Below are 15325 nucleotides of genomic sequence, written 5' to 3'. Positions count from 1 at the left end.
ATTTATGATCAAACTCTAAATAAAATGAACATAGAAGGAAAATGCCTCAACATAATAAGACAAAAACAAGGGAACATCATACTTAATGGTGAAAAACTGAGGGCAATTCCTGTGAGAACAGAAACAAGAGAAGGATGCCCATTCTCACAACTCTTATTCAACATATTACTGGATGTTTTGGATAGAGCAATTAGGCAAGAAAAAGAAATAAAAAGTGATCCAAACTGGAAAGGAAGAGGTGAAACTCTTTGCAGATGACATGATTCTATATATAGAAAACCCTGAAGAACTTACCGAAAAACCATTAGAAATAATCAAGAAATACAGTAAAGTTGCAGGATATAATATCAACATACAAACATCAGTTGCATTTCTATACACTAATAATGAACTAGCAGAAAGAAAAGTCAAGAATACAAATCCAGTTACAACTGCAACAAAAAGAATAAAATATTTAGGAATCAATTTAACCAAGGAAGTGAAAGACCTATACACTGAAAACTATAAGAAATTATTGAAAGAAATCAAAGAAGACACAAAGAAATGGTAAGATATTCCATGCTCATGGATGGGAAGAATAAACATACTTAAAATGTCCATGTTATCTAAAGTAATCTACAAATTCAATGCAATCTCAATCAGAATCCCAATGACATTCTTCATAGAAACAGAACAAGGAACCCTAAAATTTATATGGAACAACAAAAGGCCCCGAATAGCCAAAGCACTCCTGAGGAAAAAAAAGAACAAAGCTGGAGGTATCACAATCCCTGACTTCAAATTATACTACAAAGCCATAGTAATCAAAACAGCATGGTGCTGTGACAAAAATAGACACACAAATCAGTGGAACAGAATTGAAAGTCCAGAAACAAAACCACATAGCTATGAACAGCTATCTTTCCAGAAAGGGGCCAAGAACATGCAATGGCAAATGGAAAGTCTCTTCAATAAATGGTGTTAGGAAAACTGGACAGCCGCATGCAAAAGAATGAAAGTAGACCATTATCTTACACCATATACAAAAATTAACTCAAAATGGATTAAAAACTTGAACATAAGACCTGAAACCATAAAATTCCTAGAAGAAAATATAGGCAGTATACTCTTTGACATCGGTCTTAGCAGTATCTTTTTGAATACCATGTCTACTCAGGCAGGGAAACAAAAGAAAGAATGAACAAATGGGACTACATCAGACTAAAAAGCTACTGCAAGGCAAAGGAAATCATCAACAAAACAAAACGCCAACGCACCAAATGGGAGAAAAAAAATGGCAAATCATATATCCAACAAGGGGTTAATTTCCAAAATATATAAGGAACTTATACAACTCAGCAACGAAAAGATGAACAACGCAATCAAAAAGGATATGAACAGACATTTTGCCAAAGAAGATAAACAGATGGCCACTAGGCACATTAAAAGATGTTCAACATCACTAATTAGTAAAAAAATGCAAATCAAAACTACAATGAGATATCACCTCACACCCATCAAAATGGCTATAATTAATAAGACAAGAAATAACTAGCGTTGGAGAGGATGTAGAGAAAAGGGAACCCTCATACAGTGCTGGTGGGACTGCAAACGGGTACAACACTACAGAAAACAGTATGGAGATTTCTCAAAAAGTTAAAAATAGGAATACCATATGATCCAGCTATCCTACTACTGAGTATTTATCCAAAAAAACGTGAAATCAACAATTCAAAGAGATTTATGAATTCCTATGTTCACCACGTCATTATTCACAATAGCCAAGATATGGCAGCAACCCAAGTGCCTATCAACAGATGAATGGATAAAGAAGATGTGGTACATATGTATACATACACACACACACACACACACACATATATACAATGGAAAACTACATAGCCTTAAAAAAAAGACAAAATTGTCCCATTTGCAACAAGATAGATGGACCTCGAGTGTATTATGCTAAGCAAAATAGTCAGACAGAGAAAGACAAACACTGTATGTTTTCACTCATATGTGGAAGATAAACACACGAGTAAGGAAAACAGATTAGTGGTTAGCAGAAGGGAAGGAGGTAGGGGAAGGGTGAAAAGTTTAGGTAAAGGGGCACATAGGTATGGTGACAGATAAAACCTAGACTATTGTTGGAGAATACAATGCAATCTATACAGAAACTGATATAGAATAAGGTACACCTGAAATTTACAAAAATTATAAGCCAATGTAAACTCTGAAATAATTTTTAAAAATAAGAGACAGAAAGAAAAAGAAAAGAAAGAAAGAAAGAGAAAGAAACACAATTCTCTCTCTGTTAAAAAGGAAAACAGAAATTTTCTAGAGATGTCAGGGTTTTGCCCTCACCATAAGTCAATGCTTTGAAGACACAAAAGACCTAATCCAGATAGGTTCCTCAGTCTTCATCTTGGAGAGAACTTTAACTCCGGGCTGAGATTAAGTGATAGGAGATTTAGAGATCTGGAAGGAAGGCAAGTTCACGGAGGAGTGAAAAAAAAACTGGATTCACTTGACTCCTAACTGATCTCTTGGGAGTAGAGAACCATTAGGAAAATTTTCTTTCTGTCTAAAACAGTTTTCCACAGGGGAATCATGTGCTTAGAGGTTTTGGTAACAAGAGGGAAATGTGCCTAATGAGCAGATATGGGGAGCTGTAAATATCTCCTCATCTTCAGTCTCTCAGTGTGTGTAAACTTGGGATAGAGGGAACATGGTTTCTGTTTGTTTGGAGTCCTGTTTCGGGCTGGGGGACTGATGCCTTATTCCTTCCTGCTGTCTTGTCTGGGGACAGAGCTCTAGTCTCCATCAATAACTATCCAGGAAGGAATTCAGACTTCCCTACAGAGACCTTTTTCTTAGAGTTTCCATCCAGGTGAGTCCAACAACCCAGTTGACCTTGCATGAGAAGGTCAGACAGAATGGAAGCCAAGAACATTCACCTGTTGTCACCTGAAAGCCAATTGAACCTAGTCCAGAAGGAAGAGATCGCTGTGTTTCTTTGCTTAATTAATTAATGCATTTATTTCAGTGGCTGCATAATATTTCATAGTGTAGCTGTGCTACTCACACTTTTGATGATCTTTCCTATTCTTTATCACTAAATTGCTAGTATATCAATGCTTAAAAAAATTTAATATTGTTAAATTTAAACTGTAGTACTAAAAGGGAGCAATTTTGTCGCCCAGGGCACATTGAGGAATGTCCAAAGGCATATTTGGCTGTCACACTGGAGAGTCATGAGTGGTGGCCGGAGATGCTCTAAACATTCTTTAATGTATAGGACACACCTCTTCACAGAGGATAATCTGTCCCAGAATGTCAATAGTCCTGAGACTGAAAAAACTCGAGTTGATGAATATCATTATTTGTAATATTTATAGGCGTGTTCAGGTTGTTTTTGAACCTTGTAACACTTCTCTGCCAGCAAACTAACAGAGTAACCCTTTTGTAACCAGTTTAAAGTTCCAACCCCAATCAATGTGACAGCTCTTTATTTTTTTTCCCAGGCTGATGGGTATGAAACAGACTTCTTGTTGTTTTCTTAAACTATTACTCAGTTTCACCAAACTTCATATATTTGACCACCATTTTGATTCACCTATTACTTTTACATTCCCATATCATATTTGCCCATTTTTTCCTACAGTTACCACCATTTCAAATGATTTCTACAGATCATTGTTTCTCAACTGATTTTTGGAGCATATTTTTGACCATACAGAATTTTAATTTTATTTAAATATGTCTATCCTCTTACTACTGAGTTTCTTTCTTTATTGAAGATGGTTTGGCCCACCTGTATATTTTTATGTATTTTTTTTGAGATGTTCATCTAAAATGTATTGGGTACTGTTACACTGAGATTGTAATCCCTCTGATTTTTTTGTAAAATGTCTGAGAGAGGGGACTAATTTCATGTTCTTCCAAACAGATAGTCATTTATGTAAGCTTTTATTTAACAATCTAGGCTTTTATAACTAAATTGAAATACAACCTTGCATGGACATGGCACCACTCATCAGGCCATGCTGAGGTGACATCCCACTTAGCACAACCAGAGGATTTGCAGCTACAATATCCAACCTCCTACTGGGGAGCTTTGGGGAGAAGAAGAAAAAAGAAGATTGGTAACAGGTGTTAGCTCAGGTGCCAATCTTTAAAAAAAATTTACTCATTTTAACTTGGTTTTATTATCTGTTCACTTGTTTCATTTTATCACTTTTCATATTCTTAGATTTGTCTCTGTACAAGTGAACATATACTCACATACCTTTGTGAAAAATAGAAAAGTGAACAGAGTGAAAAGTCCCTGCTCTTTTGGATCATGCATCACAATGAAATAAATGTGTATATGATGTAATGTCCTCAGGTGTAATCATATGAAGAATCTTATTCAGTATAAAAAGGTAGCATTGTCACGGCATGTGCAGGATTTAGAAAGTATAGTCTGATAGGCCTTTGCACATTGGATAAAGTCTAGAAACAAGATTAGAGTGTGCCCATTGGGTTTGTCAAAAGAGAGATCAAAACCCAAAGCCCAAAAGTAACAAAGAAAAGATGCCACATAAGAAAAGAGAGAGATGGGCTAATCTCATCCCCTATCGGACCATACAAAAACTAATTGGTCAAATAATTATGGAATAAGGCACAAGAAAAGCAAGACTTGTGCTTGATACTAAAAATGCCCAACTTCGTTATATTGTATACATTTTCTTTTGTGAAGTACTGGTTTATCCCTTTGCTCATTTTCTCTTGGGTGCACAATATGTAAGGTGTTTGACACCATAACGATATCACTACTTTTGTCTTTTGGACAAGTTAATTTTTGTCCTCTTATTATTTTTGCTGGGCATCAAAGGAATGTAATCAGGGTTGGAACGCTGCCAGAACCAAGGGAGATTATGCTTCCTCACAGTCTCCCAGGGACCATCTGAGCTCATAGACCTTTTTTCCTCCTCATCCATTTCATTCCTCTCACTCTGTTTCTCCATTTATTGAACAGATTTTTTTATGTTTGTTTAAATACATGGCAAAAAATAGTCATCCTAATGTGGAGCACCGAGTTTATTTGTCTGTGGGAGGCTTAAGAATTGGAATTTCTGGGAATCATTTCTACATTATACTGGGAAAGATCATTGACCTGGCCAGCTTGGGTTGTATCTATTCCTAGCATAGATGACGCTGAGAAAAACAAGGAAATAACACAACCCAAGAGGCCATGGTGTGCTGTGTGTGTGACTTGTGTAGTGTGAGCAGTCCGCAGAACACGGGTAGAAGGACTCATACATTCTAAGGTGATTCTTACAATACAGGGGCCAGTATTCAATCAAAAGAAGGTACTAAGGAGGGGATCGATTTCAATTCATGGGATGCCTTTGCAACAAGATTAATAAAGTGAATGAGGTAGTATGGATGAGGGAGTCCCTGTGCCTTGAGGTTTCAGCAGCAGCAGAGAGGCCACTTCACTCCTCAACATGTCTGACACCATCTCCCCTCACTCTTACTCATGCTCATTCACCTTGCAACACTGGCTTCACTTTTTTTGACTTGAACATTTGAAATAAGCACCTTCCTCGGGGTATTCACACCAGCCATTCTCTCTACAAGGCATTCACTTCCCCACACAACCTTGCATTTCTCTCCCTCTTACTTGAAGTCTCTGTTCACATGTCACCTTGTTTGCATATCTTGCCTAAATACTCATGAAAAATAGAACACTCTAATCATTCTCTTCTTTATATCTGTTTTCCTTTTCTTTATACCACTTGTTACCATATGAATGTTATATAATTTTATTGCTTACTTATATATTCTTTCTCCATGAATGAATTGCAAGGACTTTTGTTCTTCAGCACCCTATACTTATTGCCTAGATAGTGCCTCATGGACAGCACTCAATGTATTCCTGAAATACTCTCAAGGTCCATCCATATTGTCACAAATGGCCGATGTACATCCGAAAGCTATATAATGTTATAATCCAATGTTACTGCAATTAAAAAAATAGAGAACTAAGAAAGAAAGAAAGAAAAATATATATTCCTGAAATACATGAAGAATTTCTCATTAAAACTGTAGAAAACATGATTACTTAGGGGGAAAGCTGACTGGAATAAGAATTCCATACCATAGGTGGTATGGAGGATACCCTAAAAGGAACCAGATGAATACACAAAATATTAAAATTAATTTCTTGATGGTAGAATATAAATTGTAGAATTTCAAATATGTGAGTAATGCAAGTTTGTTTGAAAAGTAGTCATGTTATTTCCTCTTTCCTGGAAGTCACCTCAATCACATGGAACCAGGCAATGATACACAAATTTCAGAATTTCTTCTCTTGGGATTTTCAGAAGAACCAGAATTGCAACCTCTCATATTTGGGCTTTTCCTCTCCATGTACCTGATCACTGTGTTTGGAAACCTGCTCATCATCCTGGCCACCATCTCAGACTCCCACCTCCACACACCCATGTACTTCTTCCTCTCCAACTTGTCCTTTGTAGACATCTGTTTCACTTCCACCACCATCCCAAAGATGCTGTGGAACATCCAGACAGAGAGTAAAGCTATCACCTATGAAGATTGCATCACGCAGATTTATTTTTTCACACTCTCTGCAGTGTTGGACATCTTTCTCCTGACAGTAATGGCCTATGACCGGTTTGTGGCCATCTGCCATCCCCTGCACTATACAGTCATCATGAACCTCCGGCTCTGTGGACTGCTGGTTCTGGTGTCCTGGATCATGTGTATCCTGAATTCCTTGTTACAAAGCTTAATGGTGTTGCAGCTTTCCTTCTGTACCAACTTGGAAATCCCTCACTTTTTCTGTGAACTGAATCAGATGGTCCAACTTGCCTGTTCTGACACATTTATTAATAACATGGTGATGTATTTTGCAGCTGTCCTGATGGGTGGTGGTCCTTTTGCTGGTATCCTTTACTCATACTCTAAGATAGTTTCCTGCATACGTGGAATCTCATCAGCTCAAGGGAAGTATAAAGCATTTTCCACCTGTGCATCTCACCTCTCAGTTGTCTCCCTATTTTATTGTACAATGCTAGGTGTATACCTTAGCTCAGCTGCTACTCACAGCTCACACTCAAGTGCAACAGCCTCAGTGATGTACACTGTGGTCACACCCATGCTGAACCCCTTCATCTACAGTTTGAGGAATAAAGACATAAAGAGGGCCCTGAAAGCCTTCTTTGTGAAGGAAACCACAAAATTATCTTAGGACTGAAGAAGTCCCATGATTGCAGAGGTCAAAGCCTCAGATTCAGAAATGGTGATTATTTGATCAGACTGTGAAGAATATTGCTCTTTCTTTGTTTCCTGGAATTTCCATTTCTTTGACCTTGACTTCTCTACTCGATTTATGTAACTCACTTTACTAAGCTTTCTGCTCTCTCTGATATCCAACAGTTTTCTCTTTGTTGTTATCCTAATTGGCCAAATTTGTTTCCAACCATGGATCAGAAATATTTGGAAATTCCCATTTACCTAATGCGACAATATGGATTTATTCAGAATAATTTTTCTCAAATGATGTATATCATACCAAATAATTTTTCTTTTGTTTTACTAGAAGCAATGTCATGAGTTGTACTACTCCTATGGAAAAAACTACACTTGACGACCAAGGCAATTTCTATAATTTTACAATAGAAAAAATTGTGAGACCACTGTTTTTCACTTTTATGTTTGACATTTCCTTGTATATCACCATCTTAACTGCTCTTCTTCATAATATAGACTTTAACATACCAGTGGGATCCTTTTCTCTTTCAGCTTGGTGCTCACAATGCCTACCTTGGTCACTGACAAAATGATTATCAAACACATATCTCCAAGAGGAGTCTTCATTGAAAGACAAATTATAATAAATACACCAACCTGATATGACCTTGATGATCAGCAAAAATAATAAAGGAGCAAAAATAAATTTGACCAGAAGACAAAAGTAGTGACATCCTTATGGTGTCAATCACCTTACGACTGAACACTCCAAGAGAAAAATGTGCTAAGAGAATAAACCAACACTTTACCAAAGGAAATATGCAAAGAGCAACAAAAGTTGGACACGTTATTTATGATGCAGTAGAAGACTTGTTTTTTCTCTGCCTATTTCATATTTATTTGAACAATTGGATTTTATACAATCTTATAGTGTGAGCCATGTCCTTTCACTTTTCTAATGTGGCTTCTTTCTTTTTCCTGGGCTTTGAGTTTTGATCTCTTTTTTTGACAAATACTCTATAAAATTCTGCACATGCCATGGTAATCCATCCTCTGACTCTGAATAAATTTCTCCATAAGATTTATGCCTGAGGACATTATGTCATACACACATTTATGTCATTGTACTGTGACTTTACCGGTATAATGTAAGTACTAAAGAAGAAAGGCCTTCCTTGCATTGTTCACTGCAGTTTTCCAAAGTGGTATGTGAATATATGTGCACTTGTATAGAAAAAAATTTAAGAAAATGAGGAGTCATGAAATAAAAGCATTGGCATAGATAATAAAACCAGTTAAATAGAGTAGTTTCATACAACTGTATTATACAAAATTGAATGGAACATTGAAAACTAACTGAAATATGATGTAAAATAACAGTAATTGAACAATATCAATATGAATCAATAATTAATTTATCAAAGACCTTGACATAAGAGAATATAACATCAAATGTACCTAGAACTCTCTGGCATGTAGCAGATACTCTGTTATTTGTTGAATTTATCTCAGTACATATGGACATTTAATATATGACATGGTATACTTCAATTTAGAGCATAAAGGTTGATTATTTCATAAAAGCTACCATAAATGGCTAGCCATCTGGAACAAAAGGAAGGGGTTCCCTATCTCACATGACTTAAAAAATTCAGAGGGGTTAAGGACCTCAATGTAAAGGGAAACAGTACATTGTAGGTGAACATGTTTAAAAAAATACATATAAAAGCTACAAGTAGGTAAATCCATCATAATTAAGGCAAGAAAATCAGAAGTATACATGTTTAACTATATAAAATTTCAAACTTTTTTATGGACAACATATCCAACCAAAAGTCAATAAACCATAATTTGTAAAAATTACTTGAAACGCTAGTAACTGTAGAACCATAGGCATATAATTCATGGACATATAGTAATGATGGGTGCATAATAATGAACATGGTGATCAAATGTATGAATATTTGCCCAAATTGAGTAATACTTTCAGGAAACAACAAGAAATCTCTTTCACATCCATCAGCCTGTGAGACAACGTAAAGATCTCTCTCATTTAATGGGGGTGAAATTTTTAAACAGGTAGCAGAAGAAGATTCTCTAATTTTGGTGGCAGAAATGTGAAGTGTTACACATTTGGGAAACCACCTGAAGCCAGCTATAAATATTAAAATACAGACTTTTTTTTAACTCAAGTTTTCTCAGTCTTGGCACTATCAACATTCTGGATCAGATCATTCTTTTTGGTGGGTTGTATCCTGTGTATTGGAGGATGTTTAGAGCATTCCTGGCCTCTTCTGACAACTCCCCATGTGACAGCCAAAAATGTCTCTGGACACTGTTCAATGTCCCCTGGGGGAACAACATTGCCTGTGGTGGAGAATAAGAGTTTTAACATAAAAAGAAAAAGAGAAAAAAGACTGCACTGAAACAAAAAGACGATTTATGATGGGTACAAGATACTGTTCATGATTTTGTATAAAAGTATATGAGTATGTACACATGCATAGCACAGGAAGAGAAGTTTTTTAAAAAGCTAAAAACTTATGCAATAAAGATTGTCAGTAGGAATGAAATAAGGTTAAGTATAGTGGTATCAAAACAGTTGTAGGAAACAAAATTGAATGACAGTCTAAAACTTCCCTATATAAAAACATAAAATATAATTTAGTGATATGAATATGGGTCACTAATTCCAGAATAAATTTCCAATTACTTGGAAATAAAAGAATATAATAGAAGGGCTTTTAAAATTCAGAGGAAGCAGCATCTAAGTTATAATTTCATCTTATATAAAGCTATGTGGATTCAAATATGCTTATGGGAGGCAGAGGTAATTCTTAGTCAGAGGTAAAGAACATGCTTTCAAGATTACAGTTAAATACGATGCCACTTTTAGAAATAGATCTAAGGCCAAAAGGAATAAGAAATGACAGAATGTGAAAACTAGTTGGCAATATGTGTAAAGGGTGATTTATTAGCACTAAGTATACAGAAGAACATTCACTTCTTTTTTTTGTTTATAGAAAGGATTTGCAAGTGAAGAATATTAAAGTGACAGCTAAATTCTTTCAGCAAAAAAAAAAAAAATTAAATCTAGGGCCAGCCCTGGTGGCCTACTGGTTAAGTTTGGTGTGTTCCACTTTGGTGGCCTGGGTTCAGTTCCTGGGTGTGAACCTACACCACTCATCTGTCAGTGGCCACGCTGTGGTGGCAGCTCATATACAAAAAGAGGTAGATGGGCAACAGATGTTAGCTCAGGGCGAATCTTCCTCAGAAAAAAAGAAGAAAAATCTAAAAAAACAATAGAGAGGACACAAAATGACTGAGTGATAGATTTGACTTCACTTTATTAATAAACACCCACAAATCCCTGCATATACATCTATACATACGTAAAAGAACTCAATGACTAACAGCAAAATTGGTGAAAAAAACTTTAATTCCTTGTTTGGAAGAATGCAACCAAAAACAGGAATAAAAACCCTCTGACCCCATTATACAAATGTAAAGCATTTGTACAGACAATTTTACAATAAAGAAAATACATGAATAAGTAACCCACGAATATATTCTGGTCACGGGTAATGAAATAATTGCAAAGTAAAGCATTTAGCATACCATTTTTTACCTATCAAATAAAAACTTTTTTATGTGAATACCCAGAGTGAAAGAAGATACCATGAAATGCATGTCTCATGAATTACTATTGCAAGGCAATATTCACAAGCAATACACTGGTCTAGATCTTTCCTATCAATATGGAAACATATTTGAATATACCCCATCTTAAATATAAAAAAGAAATGTCCTCATTGCACTGGACATTCTTCCATGCATAGTACCCTATTTTTCTACTCCTTTTAATTTCACAGCTCCTTGGATATGTTCTACTTTTACTGGAAGCACTTTATGCCTCCCATTCCCTCCCCTAACAGGACTTCCATCTCCTAATTATCAACAATTACCCATATGTTGTGAGTTCAAAGTTCACTTCCCTTTTTTCCATCATAAATAAATTCATATTTACTTAATCAGACAAGGAGACAACTATAGAGATCTCTAGGCTCTGGGCTAGGCTGGTGGCTGTCAGGTGATTCTCTCTGACCCCTTCTTTCAGTACATACCAGGCTCTCAGACTCACCTGGATGGGTAGTCTGAAGGGAAGGTCTCCACTGTGTGGAAGTCCGAATTCCTTTTGGATGATTGATGATGGAGACTTAAGCTCTCTCCCAGACAAGACAGCAGAAAGGAGTGAAGCATCAGTCCCCCAGCCAAACTTAGAACTCCAAAAGCGACAACCAGGTCTGCTCCGGCCCACATGTGCACACACCAAGAGACTACAGCAGAGGAGATATTTACAGCTCCTTATGTCTGCTTATTTGTCACATTTCCTTCTTGTTACCCCAACCTCCAGACATCTGATTTCTCCGTGGGAAACTAGTCTGAAGAGAAGAAAAGTTTGTCTCTAAATTTTGTGTTCCCATTAGACCAGGTTAGAATTAAGTGAATTCAGTTTTTATTAGTTCTTTCTCATGATTTCTGCTGGCTTCCAGAAGTCTAACGTTGCAGCAGTCCCTTATCTCAATCCTGATTTAAAACTTTCTCCAAAGTCTAAGACTGAGCAACCCATCTGGATTAGATCCCTTGAATCTTCAAACTATCGACTTGTGGTGGAGACACAGTCCCTGATATTTACATAGAATTGCTATTTTCCTTTTTGACAAAGGGTAGAACTAAGTTCCTTTGATATAAACCTTGAGTGCCACATACCTTGGCTTCGTGACACATTTCCAAAACAATCAGGAAATTTCATATTTATATCACAAGTTAAGAGCTCTCCCTCATTATGAAATATTTGTTATTTATAAGAAATATCTTTAGATATTTTTGTACTATAATATGAGCTTGGAATAGGAAAGTAAATTGATTCTTCCCTGCAGCCTCCAGAAGGAACCCAGCCAAGCAAGCATCTTGATTTTAGCTCAATGAGACCCATTTCAGGCCTTTGACCCCCAGAATTGTAAGAGCATAAATGTGTTTGTTTTAAGTCACCAGTGTGGTAATTTTACATTAGCATTAGGAATTGAATAGAAACATTTATCCAATAAAATTTTATTCAGGAAACTGAGATTAAGCATATCAATTCATTCATTTAGCTTCCCCTGGAGAAAGGCATACTCTGCTGTAATCCCACCATAAGTAGAAGAAATTGGAATCAATTTGGAGGCATTCAGTCTCTTTAGTTAATGGAGAATTTCTCATGCACCAAAGTAAATGTGCTTCAGATTTTGATGCCTTTGAGGCATTAAGAATAGAAAAGTAATTTATAATTTAAATTTATGTCTATGTTTAATTTAAATTTTTGTGTCTATATTTTTATTCTCTTTTAATTTCATGTCAATTCAAACATTCATTCTTTTGATTTCTATCATCTCCTACTTTCTCTCAAGTTTCCTTTCAACATAAAATATGAGATTATAAATGAGGCTGTGTTTGTGTATTTATATGTGTGTATGTTTATTAAAGTTAAAATGCGGATCCAAGTACACACACGCATATATACATACCCACAACTTTACCTTTGAACATTTTCTTTGGACTCAACAAAATATGTACACACAAGAGGGAAATTCATTGCAACACAGGCCTATCTTAACAATCAAGAAAAATCTCAAACAAGCAATCTCAAACCACACCTAATAGAATTAGCAAAAGAAGAACAAAAAAGCTCAAAGTCAGCAGAAGGAGGGAAATAATAGAAATTAGAGCAGAAATAAATGAAATTGAAACAAAAAAACAGTAAAAAGGATCAATGAAACAAAGAGCTGTTTCTTTGAGAAGACAAACAAAATTGACCATCCCTTAGCCAGACTCACTAAGAAAAAAGAGACAAGGCTCAAATAAATAAAATTAGACATGAGAGAGGAGAAATTACAATGGATACTACAGAAATACAAAAGATTATGAGAGAATACATTGAAAAACTATACGCCAACAAATTGGATAATCTAGAAGAAATAGACACATTCTTAGAAATATACAACCTTCCAAAACTGAATCAAGAAGAAATAGAGAATCTGAACAGACCAATTGCCAGTAAGGAGATCAAAACAGTAATCAAAAACCTCCCAAAAAATAAAAGTCCAGGACCAGGTGGCTTCCCTGGTGAATTCTACCAAACATTCAAGGAAGACTTAATAGCTATCCTTCTCAAACTCGTCCAAAACATTGAAGAGGAAGGGAAGCTTCCTAACTCATCCTACAAAGCCAAAATTACTCTGGTACCAAAACCAGACAAGGACAACACAAAAAAGGAAAATTACAGGCCAAAATTGCTGATGAACATAGATGCAAAAACCCTCAGCAAAATATTAGGAAACCAAATACAACAATACATTGAAAAGTTCATACACTATGATCAACTGGGATTTATTCCAGGAATGCAGGGATGGTTCAACATCCACAAATCAATCAATGTGATACACCACATTAACAAAATGAAGAATAAAAATCACATGATCATCTCAATAGATGCAGAAAAAGCATTTGACAAGATACAGCATCCATTTATGATAAAAAAAAAAGCAACTCTGAATAAAATAGGTGTAGAAGGAAAGTACCTCAACATAATAAAGGCTATATATGACAAACCACAGCTAATATCATCCTCAATGGAGAAAAACTGAAAGCAGTCTCTCTAAGAGCAGGAACCAGACAAGGATGCTCACTTTCACCACTGTTACTTAACATAGTATTGGAGGTCTTAGCCAGAGCAATTAGGCAAGAAAAAGAAATAAAAGGGATCCAATTGGAAAGGAAGAAGTGAAACTGTCAGTATTTGCAGATGACATGATTTTGTGTATATATATATAGAAAACCATAAAGAATCCATTAAAAAACTTTTAGAAATAATAAGTGAATACAGTCAAGTTGAAAGATACAAAATCAACATACAAAAATCAGCTGCATTTCTATACACTAATAATGAACTAGCAGAAAGAGAAATTAAGAATGTAATCCCATTTACAATTGCAACAAAATGAATAAAATATCTAGGAATAAACTTAACCAAAGAGGTGAAAGATCTGTACACTGAAAACTGTAAAATATTGTTGAAAGAAATGGAAGAAGACACAAAGAAATGGAAAGACAGTCCATGCTCTTGGACTGGAAGAATTAACATAGTTAAAATGTCCATACTCCCTAAAACAATCTACAGATCGATGCTGTCTCAAAGTCATAACAACATTATTCACAGAAATAGAACAAAGAATCCCAAAATTTATATGGAACAACAAAAGGCCCCAAATAGCCAAAGGTATCCTGAGAAAAAAAGAACGAAGCTGGAGGTATCACACTCCCTGATTTCAAAATATACTACAAAGCTATAGTAACCAAAACAGCATGGTACTGGCACAAAAAGACATAAGGATCAATGGAACAGAATTGAGAGCCCAGAAATAAACCCACACATCTATGGACAGCTCATTTTCGACAAAGTAGCCAAGACCATATGACGGAGAAAGGAAAGTGTCGTCAACAATGGTTTTGGGAAAACTGGACAGCCACATGCAAAAGGACGAAAGTAGACCATCATCTTACACCATACACAAAAATTAACTCAAAATGGATTAAAGACTTGAATGTGAGACCTAAAACCATAAAGCTCCCAGAAAAAAACAGGCACTATGCTCTTTGACATCACTCTTAGCAGTGTCTTTTTAAATACCATGTCTACTCAGGCAAGGGAAGCAAATGGAAAAAAAAAAAAATGAGACTACATAAAATTAAAAAGCTTCTGCAAGGCAAAGGAAATCATCAACAAAACCAAAAGACAACCCACCAAATGAGAGAAAATATTTGCAAATCATATATCTGACAAAAGGTTAATTTCCAAAATATATAAGGAACTTATACAACCCAACAGCCAAAAAATGAACAGCCCAATCAAGAAATGGACAGAGGATATGAACAGACATTTTTCCAAAGATATACAGATGGCCAACAGGCACATGAAAAGATGTTCAACATCACTAATTATGAGGGGAACGCAAATCAAAACTACAATAAGATATCACCTCACACC

The 15325-nt window shown here is 35.7% G+C and overlaps 1 protein-coding gene and 1 long non-coding RNA gene across 4 annotated transcripts in view; one reads left to right on the top strand and one right to left on the bottom strand.

Annotated features, from left to right (window-relative positions):
* The window catches only part of LOC103543225 (uncharacterized), a 209731-nt gene that overhangs the window by 137317 nt on the left and 57089 nt on the right, over positions 1-15325 (bottom strand). The window lies entirely within an intron of this gene.
* LOC103545332 (olfactory receptor 7A17-like) lies at positions 3825-7237 on the top strand. Its single transcript, XM_008512012.2, has one exon. It carries the CDS (start codon positions 6296-6298, stop codon positions 7235-7237), a length of 942 nt encoding a protein of 313 aa, XP_008510234.2. The 5' UTR covers positions 3825-6295.

Source organism: Equus przewalskii, chromosome 20, assembly GCF_037783145.1.
Source record: "Equus przewalskii isolate Varuska chromosome 20, EquPr2, whole genome shotgun sequence".
Taxonomy (NCBI): Eukaryota; Metazoa; Chordata; class Mammalia; order Perissodactyla; family Equidae; genus Equus; species Equus przewalskii.
This window is presented reverse-complemented; position numbering and strand designations above follow the sequence as displayed.